This window comes from Oncorhynchus gorbuscha, linkage group LG03 (genome assembly GCF_021184085.1).
Source record: "Oncorhynchus gorbuscha isolate QuinsamMale2020 ecotype Even-year linkage group LG03, OgorEven_v1.0, whole genome shotgun sequence".
Taxonomy (NCBI): Eukaryota; Metazoa; Chordata; class Actinopteri; order Salmoniformes; family Salmonidae; genus Oncorhynchus; species Oncorhynchus gorbuscha.
Window position 1 is genome coordinate 18144056 of NC_060175.1, and position 15613 is coordinate 18159668.

The window sequence follows — 15613 nt, forward strand, 5'->3', positions numbered from 1 at the left end:
CCAAGTTTGCAGAGATCTTTGTGGGCTATACTCAGCCTTGTCTCAGGATGGTAAGTTGGTGGTTGAAGATATCCCTCTAGTGGTGTGGGGCCTGTGCTTTGGCAAAGTGGGTGGGGTTATATCCTTCCTGTTTGGCCCTGTCCGGGGGTGTCCTCGGATGGGGCCACAGTGTCTCCTGACCCCCCCTGTCTCAGCCTCCAGTATTTATGCTGCAGTAGTTTGTGTCGGGGGGCTAGGGTCAGTTTGTTATATCTGGAGTACTTCTCCTGTCCTATTCGGTGTCCTGTGTGAATCTAAGTGTGCGTTCTCTAATTCTCTCCTTCTTTCTTTCTCCCTCTCGGAGGACCTGAGCCCTAGGACCAGGCCCCAGGACTACCTGACATGATGACTCCTTGCTGTCCCCAGTCCACCTGGCAATGCTGCTGCTCCAGTTTCAACTGACCTGAGCCCTAGGACCATGCTCCAGGACTACCTGACATGATGACTCCTTGCTGTCCCCAGTGCACCTGGCCATGCTGCTGCTCCAGTTTCAACTGTTCTGCCTTACTATTATTCGACCATGCTGGTCATTTATGAACATTTGAACATCTTGGCCATGTTCTGTTATAATCTCCACCCGGCACAGCCAGAAGAGGACTGGCCACCCCACATATGCTCTCTCTAATTCTCTCTTTCTTTCTTTCTCTCTCTCGGAGGACCTGAGCCCTAGGACCGTGCCCCAGGACTACCTGACTTGATGACTCCTTGCTGTCCCCAGTCCACCTGACTGTGCTGCTGCTCCAGTTTCAACTGTTCTGCCTGATTATTATTCGACCATTCTGGTCATTTATGAACATTTGAACATCTTGGCCATGTTCTGTTATAATCTCCACCCGGCACAGCCAGAAGAGGACTGGCCACCCCACATAGCCTGGTTCCTCTCTAGGTTTCTTCCTAGGTTTTGGCCTTTCTAGGGAGTTTTTCCTAGCCACCGTGCTTCTACACCTGCATTGCTTGCTGTTTGGGGTTTTAGACTGGGTTTCTGTACAGCACTTTGAGATATCAGCTGATGTACGAAGGGCTATATAAATACATTTGATTTGATTTGATTTGAAGTTAACAAACAGATCACCGACCATTTCGAATCCCACTGTACCTTCTCCAGTATGCAATCTGGTTTCCGAGCTGGTTATGGGTGCACCTCAGCCACGCTCAAGGTCCTAAACGACATCATAACCGCCATTGATAAGAGACAATACTGTGCAGCTGTATTCATCGACCTGGCCAACGCGTTCGACTCTGTCAATCACCACATTTTTATTGGCAGACTCAACAGCCATTTTTTCTCAAATGACCGCCTCGTCTCGTTCACCAACTACTTCTCTGACAGAGTTCAGTGTGTCAAATCGGAGGGCCTGTTGTCCGGAACTCTGGGAGTCTCTATGGGGGTGACACAGGGTTCAATCCTCGGGACAAGTCTTTTCTCTGTATACATCAATGATGTCGCTCTTGCTGCTGGTGATTCTCTGATCCACCTCTACGCAGACGACACCATTCTGTATACTTCTGGCCCTTTTTTGGACACTGTGTTAACTAGCTAGGTAAAGCCCCGCCTTATCTCATCTCACGGGTCACCATAGCAGCACCCACCCGCAGAACGAGCTCCAGCAGGTATATTTCACTGGTCACTCCCAAAGCCAATTCCTTCTTCGGCCGCCTTTCCTTCCAATTATCTGCTGCCAATGACTGGAACGAACTGCAAAAATCACTGAAGCTGGAGACTCATATCTCCCTCACTAGCTTTAAGCACCAGCTGTCAGAGCAGCTCACAGATCAATGCACCTGTACATAGCCAATCTGTAAATAGTCTATCCAACTACCTCATCACCATATTGTTATTTATTTTGCTCCTTTGCACCCCAGTACCACTACCTGCACACTAATTCTCTGCACATCTATCACCCCAGTGTTTCATTTGCCATACTGTAATAATTTCGCCTCTATGGCCTATTTATTTCCTCACCCCCTCTTATCCTACCTCATTTGCACACACTGTACATAGACTTTCTCTATTGTATTATTGACTGTATGTTTGTTTATTCCAGGTGTAACTCTGTGTTGTTTGTGTCGCACTGCTTTGCTTTATCTTGGCCAGGTCGCAGTTGGCATCGTTCTCAGTGTCGCATTAGGGACGAGACACAATAATAACATTGTGATAAGATGTATGAGCACACAAAGCCATTTGTCCTTTATTCCCATCACAAAGGTGCTATGGCATTAGCGGGCACTAGAGTTCACGCATACGCATGCACCCACACACAAACACACACACGCATACATCCACACGCATGCATCCACACCCACATGCATGCACACACACGCACGCAATTGCCAGTTTCCACCTTCTTACATATTGTACGCTTCTACTCTGGATAGCCATGTATTGGAGTGTAGTTCAACAGCATTCCCTCGGTCTGCTATTGCTTGAGAAACACTCAACACTGTGAAGTGCGAGAGTGTGTACCTCTACATGTGGTGCCAGTATGACTTCCACAGTGAAACCAGTTCACGAAACGCCCCCTGCAGAAACACACCCACAAACACAGGGGGAAAGCCAAAGTAAGCACAAAGGGGTGTGTTGGAACGTACAAGTGCGTTGGGTGGTAGTTGACTTTATTGTACTATATTGTTGGTTAGGTTGAGCTTTGCAAGCTGAGGGCTCCACTGTACTCCTTACTCACACTACACCAACACACAGCCATTGTAAATTGTGACATTTGTGAAATGTCCTGATATAAGAAATCACTTTTGCTTAATAGTGAAGGAGTGCTAAAGGCAGTTGTTGTGGCCTTTTTTCTGTAAACCAGAGGACTCAAAATGTATCAACCTTGTCTTCTGAGTATGCTGCTGATTTTCACCATCTTTCCAAGCGCTAATGGGTTTGGGACTTGGACTTGTTTCTGCACAGGGCAAGAGTAATTGAGAAATTTTGGGCCTCTAACTAAGCGTTGGTTAATCTTGGTCCTGGGGACCCACAAGGTGTGTTGCAGTGAGGTACAGATGTAAGCAATGTTTCCTCAAATGTTTTTTGACACTGAGCAAATTTCAGATATGCTGAGTGCAAACTTGAACATTGTGAAAAATCTGTGCAACTTCCAGCGTGTGTTTCCTGTGAACACTGATGCTGTAACCGCTTTAAGTTACAGTGTTAACAGTGGCCAAGTAGGCTGCTGTGGATATTTGACCATAATGTAGGCCACGACGCCAGGACAGCGGAGTCAATCACCACCTTCCGGAGACACCTGAAACCCCACCTCTTTAAGGAATACCTAGGATAGGATAAGTATTCCCTCTCACCCCCCCCCCTTTAAGATTTAGATGCACTATTGTAAAGTGACTGTTCCACTGGATGTCATAAGGTGAATGCACCAATTTGTAAGTCGCTCTGGATAAGAGCGTCTGCTAAATGACTTAAATGTTAAATGTTAAATGTACCCTCTGCCTATTGGCTACTTAGCTTATTCGAGCATCTCTCAAAATACAACTCCGCCCCTTTAAGACATAAAAACAGTGATTTACTTTATTTAGTTATTTACTTGACTAGCATTTCAAATATGTGTTGAGCACATTTTGTTCTTTCGTAGAAAGCCATCACTTCCCTATTGCTGACTACAAATGATCTACATGGCAATGGACTATTTGCATATAGGCCTACTGCAGCTCTGATTGGTTATGATGCACCAGTATGTGTAGTGTATGGGCTGAGTCATGCTTGTCAGTGCAATGGAATCCTACACTGATGCGTTCTGCCTACAACAAAATCTCTTGCATAGTTCCTTTTGTTTGAACGTGGCTAATATTGCATTGACTAGATCACAAATGCCATAGTAAAGGGAAACTTTGATAGTGTAAAGAAGGACAACTGTGAGTCAAAATGCAATCCGAGATCTACCACTGAGATTTATTTTATACATTACTTAAAAAACATAAGGCTATGCAACATTAACCAATTAAAAACAGCACTTTAGCAATGAGGTTTATGCAGTAAGCTATAGGCCCAATATATTATCACTGCATATTGGCTTTGCTTGAATTGCCCGGCCAATGCATTGTTGTACAATTCTATTTCAAAATTTGAGGTAGGCTATATGATCACACTGGTAATAGATCCGTTGTTGTATTACTTTTGAGGCACAGCTGAGTGAGCATACATTTAAATAATTAGCTTTTTATTTTACTGGGCTGATGGTGCCTGCATCTGATGGTCAGTCTCTGCGGAGTGAGAGAGCAGCAGACTGCGGGTCCGCCTCTTAACGTCCGTCTGCTCTCCCTTTCCTCCACTGAGCAAAAAGGGACACCATCTTCCAGCTGAAGGTGAAACTCGAGTCGCACCACTTTATTTCTGCCTCATGTACAAATTCATGTTGTTACAGCTATGAACAGAGAAAGTTAAATATTCCTCAATATTAAAAAAGACCTAGAAAATTTAGGGACTGAACCTTCAAATCCTGTTGCTGCTGGATTATTTTGCTGTTACAATATAGGTCAAATTAACATCCTACATCTGTACTAACTTATCACCTACTCATAAAACCCTTAATTAGTTGAGTCAGGTGTACTGGGTTGGAGAAAAAAGCTGCATACCCTGGGACTCTCCAGGACTAGGATTCAAGACCACAGCCTGTGATAGATTATCATTGTTGGATGCAGACAACGGTAATTGTAAAAAATGAATCATAAATTACAGTGAGAATAAAAAACTGCTAGCTACAGCATATTGGGTAACTTTCCCTGGCTCTTGGAATGAATGAGCAGTTTGACTAGTTGTGCACACTCAGGTTTTTGTCTCCAAGCCAATTCCACTTAAGTGAAACACTTAAAAAATACATTTATCACTTCATGCCTAAAGCAAACTGTTAACAACTCCCAAGTATAATGTATGAAGTGTTCTACTCTAGGCAATACAGTCGAAATCCTAAATACTATGGTACTTTCAAAAGTGCTTATATGTCAGACTTTTAAAACAAGACTGTCAACTTCTGATATACAGTACCAGTTAAAAGTTTGGACACACCAACTCATTCCAGGGTTTGTCTTAATTTTTTTAATGTTTTACAATGTAGAATAATAGTGAAGACATCAAAACTGTGAAATAACAAATATGGAATCATGTAGTAACCAAAAAAGTGTTAAACAAATCAACATTTATTTTATATTTTATATTCTTCAAAGTAGCCACCTTGACAGCTTTGCACACTCTTGGCATTCTCTCAACCAGCTTCACCTAGAATGCTTTCCCAACAGTCTTGAAGGAGTTCCCACATATGCTGAGCACTTGTTGGCTGCTTTTACTTCACTTTGCGGTCCAACTCATCCCAAACCATCTCAATTGGGTTGAGGTCGAGGGATTGTGGTGGCCAGGTCAACAGATGCAGCACTCCATCACTCTCCTTTGTTACATAACCCTTACACAGCCTGGAGGTGTGTTGGGTCACTGTCCTGTTGAAAAACTAATTATAGTCCCACTAAGCGTAAACCAGATGGGATGGCGTATTGCTTTGGTAGCCGTACTGGTTAAGTGTGCCTTGAATTCTAAATAAATCACACAGTGTCACAAGCAAATCACCCCCACACCATCACACCTCCTCCTCCATGCTTCACAGTGGAAACCACACATGTGAAGATCATCCGTTCACCTACTCTGCGTCTCACAAAGACACGGCAGTTGGAATTAAAAATCTCAAATTTGGACTCATCAAAGCATAGAACAGATTTTCACCAGTCTAATGTCCATTGCTCGTCTTTCTTGGCCCAAGCAAGTCTACTTATTATTGGTGTCCTTTAGTAGTAGTTTATTTGCAGCAATTCAACCAAGAAGGCCTGATTCATGTAGTCTCCTATGAACAGTTGATGTTGAGATGTCTGTTACTTGAACTCTATGAAACCATTTATTTGGGCTGCAATCTGAAGTGCAGTTAACGCTAATGAACTTATCCTCGCAGCAGAGGTAACTCTGGGTCTTCCTTTCCTGTGGTGGTCCTCATGAGAACCAGTTTCATCATAGCACTTAATGTTTTTTGCGACTGAATGGAAGAAACTTTCAAAGTTCTTGACATTTTCCGTATTGACTGACCTTCATGTCTTAAAGTAATGGACTGTTTCTCTTTGCTTATTTGAGCTGATCTTGCCGTATTTTACCAAATAGGGCTATCTTCTGTATACCACCCATACCTTGTCACAACACAACTGATGGGCTCAAACGCATTAATTCCACAAATTCACTTTTAACAAGGCACACCTGTTAATTGAAATGCATTCCAGGTGACTACCTAATGAAGCTGGTTGAGAGAATGCCAAGAGTGTGCAAAGCTGTCATGAAGGGAAAGAGTGGCTACTTTGAAGAATCTCAAATATAAAATACATTTTCATCACATTACTAACCCTTCTGATGGGATAATGTATTGCACACCCACTTTTAACCTAGGGTATTTTAACCTAGTGTATTGACATTTGAAACTGCTCAGGATGGTATTAAGGCACCATAACTGGTATGCACTGAAGCTAAACACCAACATCCAGAAAAGGTCAGGAAATGCTTGGGATGACTGACTGTCAGAGAAACAGACAGACAGAGACGTATGTATCACTCCATGCATGCTCTGTGTGTCAACAGCTGGGCCATGAAGTTTGTACATACCAGGGAGGGGTAAGGGCAGCATTGAGTTACATTGTGCTTGTTAGATACACCAACATGCATGCCTTCAGTACTGTACATGAACACCAGCTCACATAATCAACTCATTTTAATATGAAACACACACTGACTACATGTCCCAGACAAGATTACGCATACTTTTCTGTTTGTGTGTGTGCTAGGCTTACTGTTATTGTTTGGATTATTACAATTAGATAGCTGGAGCCAGGTTGTTTACATGTCACCCTTATGACAAAAAAGGTGCACATTCTATTACAGATTTAATTTGATTGTATGATATACCTAATATGTGTTTTGGCTTGGGTGTCCCATTGTTAGGTATTTTCAATTGCGGCATAAAAGATCAAATTAAAGAGAACGTAGAATTGGAAGGCCAAGCCTTGGCCTACCCAAACTCACACCCTCTCCCCTGTGTGTGTCACTGGGTTAGAAAATCCCAGTCACCAGAGCACAGCTCTGACTGGCTGTAATCACAGGATCGCCACACAGAAACAGCAAACCACACCCAGTCAGAAGTTTTTGCGTGACTTTCTTTCTTTCTTTCTTTCTTTCTTTCTTTCTTTCTTTCTTTCTTTCTTTCTTTCTATTGAAATGTCAATACTATAGGTTAAAAGGCATCAACTCAAATGTCTATGCAATTCTAAACAAGGTGTTGTGAACTGAAGTTGGTAAAATCAGTCAGAGTAAATGAGTATACTACTGCCAAAAATGGTAATATACATTGTTCATTTATGTGTAAGACTGTGCTCTAGGGAACTTGACCACCCTGTAGACATGTATACACTTTATTATTTGCATATGCCCTAAGAAAATCATTTTGTTCAAGCCTCTCTAACTCCCCCTATTGTACCTGTGTGTGTATTGTGTCTATACAATAGGCTTGCCTTTTCTGATAAGCTATGTTTTTTTTAAAGTTAGTTCTGTAAACACATAAAGATGTCTCCCACACATAATGACACTACAATAAAGTATCTCCAAGTTTGTACTGCATTGTACTTCATTCACTTTCTCGTAGCTCTGTGACAGAAAGCTAGAGCACACTCCTTCTCGAAGAGACCTCTTGTAAAAGGCAATTGACCCCAACTCTTCGTCTACTCTCTTCTCATCTCTCCAATACCCCGCACAACTCTCTCTCTCCCCTTTGACCAGAAGCAGGGTGTGTCAGGGCTTACATCCACTCAATCCTTCCCTACCAGTCTGACAGGATGGGCCACTCCTGCCAGCCACAGCCTCAGGGAATCAAGGGAGAAGGAGGAGGAGTGGGCAGTGAGACGGAAAGACTGTGAGAGTGAAGGTAAAAGTGGGTCACCCTGTTTCAGGTGAATGCTCCTCCCCTTGACTCTAGAGCAGGATAAAACCAGCGAGGTGTCAGCCAGATCGTCACTTGAGGAACTTGACTCTCCTTTTTGAAGCCTCCTTGTCCTTATTCCGTTGCTCTCTTTTTTGAGAATTCAGGCTTGTAAAGCAGAGTCAACACTACCCTAAAGTTGCAACCATGAGCTTCAGCAGGACAAGCTACAGAAGCGGCGGCAGCAGCATGGGCGGCGGCATGGGGGGCAACACCACCATTCGCAAGAGTTTCACCAGCCAGTCCTTGGCTGCTCCCGGATCCACCCGGATGAGCAGCGGGTCAGTCCGCCATTCTGGCGCCGGGTTCGGTGGTGGCATGGGTATGGGCGGAGGCAGCGGCTTCAGCAGCAGCAGCAGCGCAGGTGGCTACGGTGGTGGTCTCGGCGCTGGCTATGGTGGTGGTATGGGTGGCGGATTCCATGGCGCCACCATCACAGCTGTCACATGCAACCAGAGCCTGCTGGCACCACTGAACCTGGCGATCGACCCCAACATCCAGGTTGTCCGCACCCATGAGAAAGAGCAGATCAAGACCCTCAACAACCGCTTTGCCTCCTTCATCGATAAGGTCAGTTCCTTTCTGTTAACCTGTGCGTCTTCACCTTGCCTGTACTTCAAATGCTAAGCATTACATTTACATTACATTTAAGTCATTTAGCAGACGCTCTTATCCAGAGCGACTTACAAATTGGTACATTCACCTTATGACATCCAGTGGAACAGCCACTTTACAATAGTGCATCTAAATCTTTTAAGGGGGGGGTGAGAAGGATTACTTTATCCTATCCTAGGTATTCCTTAAAGAGGTGGGGTTTCAGGTGTCTCCGGAAGGTGGTGATTGACTCCGCTGTCCTGGCGTCGTGAGGGAGTTTGTTCCACCATTGGGGGGCCAGAGCAGCGAACCGTTTTGACTGGGCATTCACATCAATATCAACTGCACACTATTTTACTGTCTATATTGAAGTGCGCAAAATAAGTGCCTGTGCACTGTTCTTTTGACTTCATCATGCACTGAAATGAAACATTCTGAACCCTGTGTTCAGAATGCTATCATGGTGCTTCTCCCTTCCAGCTACACTATCTGCATGCTTCCATGTCAGACTGTTGTCATGTAACCAAATAGATCATTGACATTGACCACCACCATGAAATACTTGAAGTTTTGTATTGACGTGCAATGATCACAATCAATAGAGTAAACCAGAAAGATGACAAATACAAGTTAGCGTTGGCTTTCACCTCACATATTAGCTTGCTAATATAACAGCATAGCATTTATTGGCTGTATAGAGCTGAGTAAAGCTGCTCTCCAAATGCAGGCATGTTTTTGTTTCTGCTGACAGCCCTTATGTCACATATGTCATATCTCCCACAATTTACACTCGGACATAAGAAATAGATAGTATGACAAGGGAGCTGTAAATCTTATCTCTACTGCTGAATCTGTCAATTAATTATGACCTTTGGGATTAGAAAAGGGTATATACTGTGCAGAGGCTGTTTCTGATTATGCCCATTTGTGTTGAGTTTTTATAAATGTTGTAAAAGGACCCCACCCAGGAGTAAACAATAATACAATAAAGATAGCCTGAAGCCTTGTCAGGTCCTGTGACTTTAACGGCCTCTTTGGCTGCTATCTAAACAAGGGTGGAGACCCATCTCTCCCTCTGACTCAACCATCGCATGCCTGCAGGGTGTGGTTGTGTGGACAGAGTGCCCACATAGTCCAAACTCTTTGTTTTTTTTAAAAGTCTGGAATGAATGCGTGGCCTTCAGAGTGAAACAGAGCAAAAGAGATGACTCATAGCTATGAGAGATAGGTAAAACACCCACAGTGAGTTAGGGTTAATCCCACATACACACACAGTGAGCCACTCCTTGTCAGGGAAAGTTTATATATGCTTTGGCATGCCAATAAACACTCTCTCACTGGCCCTGTTTTGTTTTGAGGGTGAACAATGAGAGCTACACATCTCAGGGCAGATTATCGATGGGATTACGATTAATTTGACCTCCCAGGATGTTGGCTTCTCAGACTCTGTGTTTACCCCTAGATTACCATATGTCATCATCACTTATATCAACAAAGTCTTGGACAGGGTGTGGCTGTTCAAACACAAACCTGTGATGCTATCTATGCAGGTACAGATGTGGCTTTTACTGCAAGTCTGCTACAAGGTTGACCTAGGAGAAGTTATGTTTTTGCCACACCCTTGGAGCACCATTCTTTCCACTTCCTTTTAAAACATCTACAGAAGTCTACCCAGGAGAAAGACTGACAATTAAATCGTAATGTAGAGTCTATGAAGCCTTATTCATGGATCCATCCATTACACATCATCATTCATTAATGACCACATTCATCCATTTATTCACTCACTCACTGACCATTTCCGTTTTGTCCATGCAGGTTCATGCACATTCATTCATTCATCCACCCATTCATTCATATGTTTGTTCATGCCTTCCTTCCTTCCTTCCTTCCTTCCTTCCTTCCTTCCTTCCTTCACAAGTTTCAGTCAATGGCACTGACCATTTCCATTTTGTCCCTGCAGGTGCGTTTCTTGGAGCAGCAGAACAAGATGCTGGAGACCAAATGGAGCCTCCTGCAGGACCAGACCACCACCCGCTCCAACATCGACGCCATGTTCGAGGCCTACATCTCCAACCTGCGCAGACAGCTGGACGGCCTGGGCAATGAGAAGATGAAGCTGGAGGGGGAGCTGAAGAACATGCAGGGTCTGGTTGAGGACTTCAAGAACAAGTAAGTTGTCTATATGTCGGATGTGCATGAAAAGTAGACAACTGGCCATATTAGTATAAACAATAGTTTGTTTAACCTCAGTGTAACTAGCAACCAGACCGATGACTTTGCATGATAGATTTCCCTTCGTTTTTTCACCAGGTATGAAGATGAAATCAACAAGCGCGCCTCAGTAGAGAACGAGTTTGTCCTGCTGAAGAAGGTGTGTGAGATAACATATCTCTCCATAACTCATGTTACAGTTATTACATCATCCATTAACTCCTCTCTCTCCTTCTCCAGGATGTTGACGGTGCTTACATGAACAAGGTGGAGCTGGAGGCCAAGGTTGACGCTCTACAGGATGAGATCAACTTCCTCAGGGCCGTCTACGAGGCGGTACGAACCATTCATTAACTTTTCACATTTACCATACAACACATACTGTAGTTCTTCAATATCAGAATCTTGGAGAGCTTCAACACTACATCATGATAGCATGAGTGTTAGTCAGTGAATTAGATGCCGGATGAAATCTAAAGGTTTCTCTTCATCCTCTCTTGGTTCTTCAGGAGCTGCGTGAGCTGCAGGGCCAGATCAAGGACACCTCTGTGGTGGTAGAGATGGACAACAGCCGTAACCTGGACATGGACTCCATTGTCGCTGAAGTGCGCGCCCAGTACGAGGACATTGCCAACCGCAGCAGAGCTGAGGCTGAGACCTGGTACAAGCAGAAGGTAAGCCAAGACCAGCTTTCAATCGCAAGATCAAAATATATTAACATAGTTTACCAGAAAACGTTCATGCAAAATAAGCAACATTGCTGTGAGCACTTCATCAATCTTCACCGCCCTCCTTTTCATTCTATTATATTTCCTCCCATATTTTCTTAGTATGAAGAGATGCAGAGCTCTGCTGGACAGTATGGTGAAGACCTCCGCTCAACCAAGACTGAGATCGCTGAGCTGAACCGCATGATCGCTCGTCTCCAGAACGAGATTGAGTCCGTCAAGGGTCAGGTGAGGGTGCAATCTCATTTCAGAACCTCCTTTGAGAGGATTGACCATAAATTCCTGATGTCCAAGCAAGATGGTTCATAGCACTAGCGTATTACCATTAGCCACAATTATATGCATGTATTTTGAATGAGAGGTTTGCTAACAGCAAAGGCTAATGCCAATGCGATGTTCTTTTACGACAGCGGGCCAACCTTGAGGCTCAGATCGCTGAGGCAGAGGAACGCGGTGAGCTGGCAGTGAAGGACGCCAAGCTCCGAATCAGGGACTTGGAGGATGCTCTCCAGAGAGCCAAGCAGGACATGGCCCGCCAGGTGCGCGAGTACCAGGAGCTGATGAATGTCAAGCTGGCCCTGGACATTGAGATTGCCACTTACAGGAAGCTGCTGGAGGGAGAGGAGAGCAGGTGAGTGAAAGTGGAAGCTGGATAGTTGAGATGTTAACCTCTTAGCTTAGCATGTTAGCAATGTTACTTAGCAACTTTATATCCAAAGATCGCTAACATTGCATTTATCTGTTCACAGAATATCCTCGGGTGGTGCAACTGCAACAATCCATGTGCAGCAGAGCTCTGGTGGCAGTAATACCATTTTTGATATAATTTCTCATTGTGTCACCATATAAGACAGATAGGCCTGCTCTTCACACTTCAGCTTTAGAACCTTTTCTGTTATTCTGACTAATACACACCAAGTTTGACATGCATCATTGACACCAGAATATCCTCTAGCTTTACAGCAGATTAAACTGATCCCACTGTCTCTCTGTACCCAGACTACTCCAGCGCAGGCTCAGGTGGATTCGGCTATGGTGGCGGCAGCAGCAGCTACGGCGGCGGCAGCAGCAGCTACGGCGGCGGCAGCAGCAGCTATGGTGGCGGCAGCAGCAGCTACGGCAGCGGCGGTGGTGCCACAATCACCAAGTCCATGACTTCCACCAGCTCCAGCAGGCGTTTCTAGAGACTGTCAACTCTCCACCCAAACCAGACCCATACCAATCCACGGTGCTACGCAGTACTCTTAGACCTACACAGCTGATTTACAGTCGGATTGATGACCTGTATTTACGTTTATTTTTCAATCCCTCCCAAGACAAAAAAAAAGAAGAATAGGCAAGTTGAAATACACTGCCTTGGTAGATTTACTGGAAAACAATGAAAGTATCACTGTTATTTCAGGAACAATACCTGTTCTCCCCTGTATTATTCACCATAACTCACAGGTAACCAATAATGTACAAGTGCCAGTTCCTCACAAGGCCAACATTTCTATATTTCTGCACTGATGTTTAAGGAATATAAATGGGAAAATAAAATGTGTGAAAACGTAAACCAACCTTAAAGAAAGCTAGCTAAGGATCTACTCTGTACCTTTGTCAGCTTGTAGCTTGCATCTACATGTATCAGTGGTTGTTGGGCATATTGCTCTAGCTTCATACTCATAGATGGCAGTGTCATGGTCATAATCAATGAACTTTGGGCACTTGCTGATTTGGCAGCTGAATGGAGAAAACCATTGACACTATGTGGTGCTATGAACAAGTGATGCCTTCATATTCCTTTTAGGTGATTTATGTATGCTATGAAAGTGATGATGTGTCACAGGATGCTGCTGAGGGGAGAACAGCTCATAATAATGGCTGGAATGGAGTGAATTTAATGCTATCACATGGAAACTATGTGTTTGAGTTCTATACCATTACATTACTATGAGTCCGTCCTTCCCAGTTAAGGTGCCACCAACCTCCTGTGGTGTTGTCATAACAAAAATAGGCCTTTTTTGCTAACACATGACATGTCTCTTTCATAGTGTACTGAATGAAGTAGAAGGAACAGTAGTCAATCTTCAGTCACATAACTCAAAAGGATATACTTGGTGTCAGAGGCTTACATTTTAGAGAAGTTTCCTGTTAATAGTTTTTTCTTTGCTTGGTTTTGCTTTTGTTACCATTAGAAGGAAATAATGTTGTGACCAGATTCTACATAATTTGTGACAATTGACTTAACACCAAAAATAACTAAATTAATTAATTTGAGATCTTAAATCACTGTCTCTAGTGTGTGAAATGTTTGCCTTTTTTCTGAATTTTGTGTACTTCACATGCCTCTCTGGCACCATCTAGCTGTGCCTTCTTTGATCAAACTTCAATGTTGAGCATTCTGGAATTTCAGATAATTAAACTCCATTAAACTGATATTACTTTTTATTTATATTATTAATAAGAGTCGATTGACACACCCATGCGTCAATCTTGGTAACATATTTTTTCATTTTCCCCAATTTTTATCCTGTCTCAACGCTGCAACTCCCCAACGGGCTCGGGAGAGGCAAAGGTCGAGTCATTCATAGTCCGAAACATGAACCGCTAAACCGCGCTTCTTAACACCCGTCTGCTTAACCCGGAAGCCAGCCGCACCAATGTGTCGGAGGAAACACCGTTCACCCGGCGACCGAGATCCGCCTGCAGGCACCAGGCCCGTCATCACTAGTGCGCTATGAAGTAAAGCCCCCCCTGCAAAACAATCCCCTAACTCGGACGACACTGGGCCATTTGTGTACCCGCCCTATGTGACTCCTGATCACAGCCCGGAATCAAACCCGGGTCTGTAGTGATGCCTATAGCACTGCGATGCAGTACCTTAGACCACTGCGCCTCTCGGGGGGCGCTAGAGATATGTTTTTGCATGGGCTGCGTCCTAATCCACCGCATCCTCCTATGTCGACGTTCCGAATCTGCAGTGGAAGGTGGCATAGCTACAGAAGTGTTTGTCAGACCATGAGACATCCTGAAAATTGTTCTTCTCATGATAAATGTGTTATTCAATGCCTTTCTATGGGCTGTAGTAGTAAAGGTCAAATTCAATATTCACTGCTCAAAAAAATAAAGGGAACACTAAAATAACACATCCTATGTAACGGTTCTCTTGGTGTGAAGGAAAGTCGGACCAAAATGCGGCGTGTAGATTCATGTTTAATGAAAAAACACACTACAAAACAATAAACGTAACAAAAACTGAAACAGCCTATACTTGTGTAAACTAACACAGAACAAGGACATCAGGTCCACTAAGGACATCAGGACACTAAGGACAATCACCCACGACAAACTCAAAGAATATGGCTGCCTAAATATGGTTCCCAATCAGAGACAACGATAAACACCTGCCTCTGATTGAGAACCACTCCAGACAGCCATAGACTTTGCTAGATCACCCCACTAGCTACAATCCCAATATATACACACCACATACAAAAACCCATGCCACACCCTGGCCTGACCCAATACATTAAGATAAACACAAAATACTTTGACCAGAGCATGACAGACCCCCCCCCTAAGGTGCGGACTCCCGAACGCACCTCAAAACAATAGGGAGGGTCCGGGTGGGCGTCTGTCCGTGGTGGCGGCTCCGGCGCGGGACGTGGACCCCACTCAGTCAATGTCTTAGTCCCCTCTCCTCGCGTCCCTGGATAGTCCACCCTCGCCGCCGACCATGGCCTAGTCGTCCTCACCCAGAACCCCACTGGACTGAGGAGCAGATCGGGACTGAAGGGCAGCTCGGGACTGAGGCAGCTCGGGACTGAAGGGCAGCTCGGGACTGAGAGAAATTTCGGGAGTGGGAGAAATTTCGGGAGTGGGAGAAAGTTCGGGAGTGGGAGAAAGTTCGGGAGTGGGAGAAAGTTCGGGAGTGGGAGAAAGCTCGGGAGTGAGAGAAAGCTCGGGAGTGAGAGGAAGCTCGGGAGTGAGAGGAAGCTCGGGAGTGAGAGGAAGCTCGGGAGTGAGAGGAAGCTCGGGAGTGAGAGGAAGCTC

The 15613-nt window shown here is 44.5% G+C and overlaps 1 protein-coding gene across 2 annotated transcripts; it reads left to right on the top strand.

Moving 5' to 3' along the window:
- Positions 1-8061: 8061 nt before the first annotated feature.
- On the top strand, positions 8062-13996 carry LOC124027227 (keratin, type II cytoskeletal 8-like). 2 transcript variants are annotated; one of them, XM_046339699.1, is made up of 9 exons: positions 8062-8612; positions 10600-10808; positions 10950-11010; positions 11091-11186; positions 11360-11524; positions 11681-11806; positions 11989-12209; positions 12328-12377; positions 12578-13996. In XM_046339699.1, exons 1-9 carry the CDS (start codon positions 8190-8192, stop codon positions 12760-12762), a joined length of 1536 nt encoding a protein of 511 aa, XP_046195655.1. In that variant the 5' UTR covers positions 8062-8189; the 3' UTR covers positions 12763-13996. The 2 variants fall into 2 exon arrangements, with proteins under 2 accessions (XP_046195655.1, XP_046195649.1); XM_046339693.1 differs by having other exon boundaries at positions 8064-8612; positions 12328-12383.
- The last annotated feature ends 1617 nt before the right edge of the window (positions 13997-15613 follow it).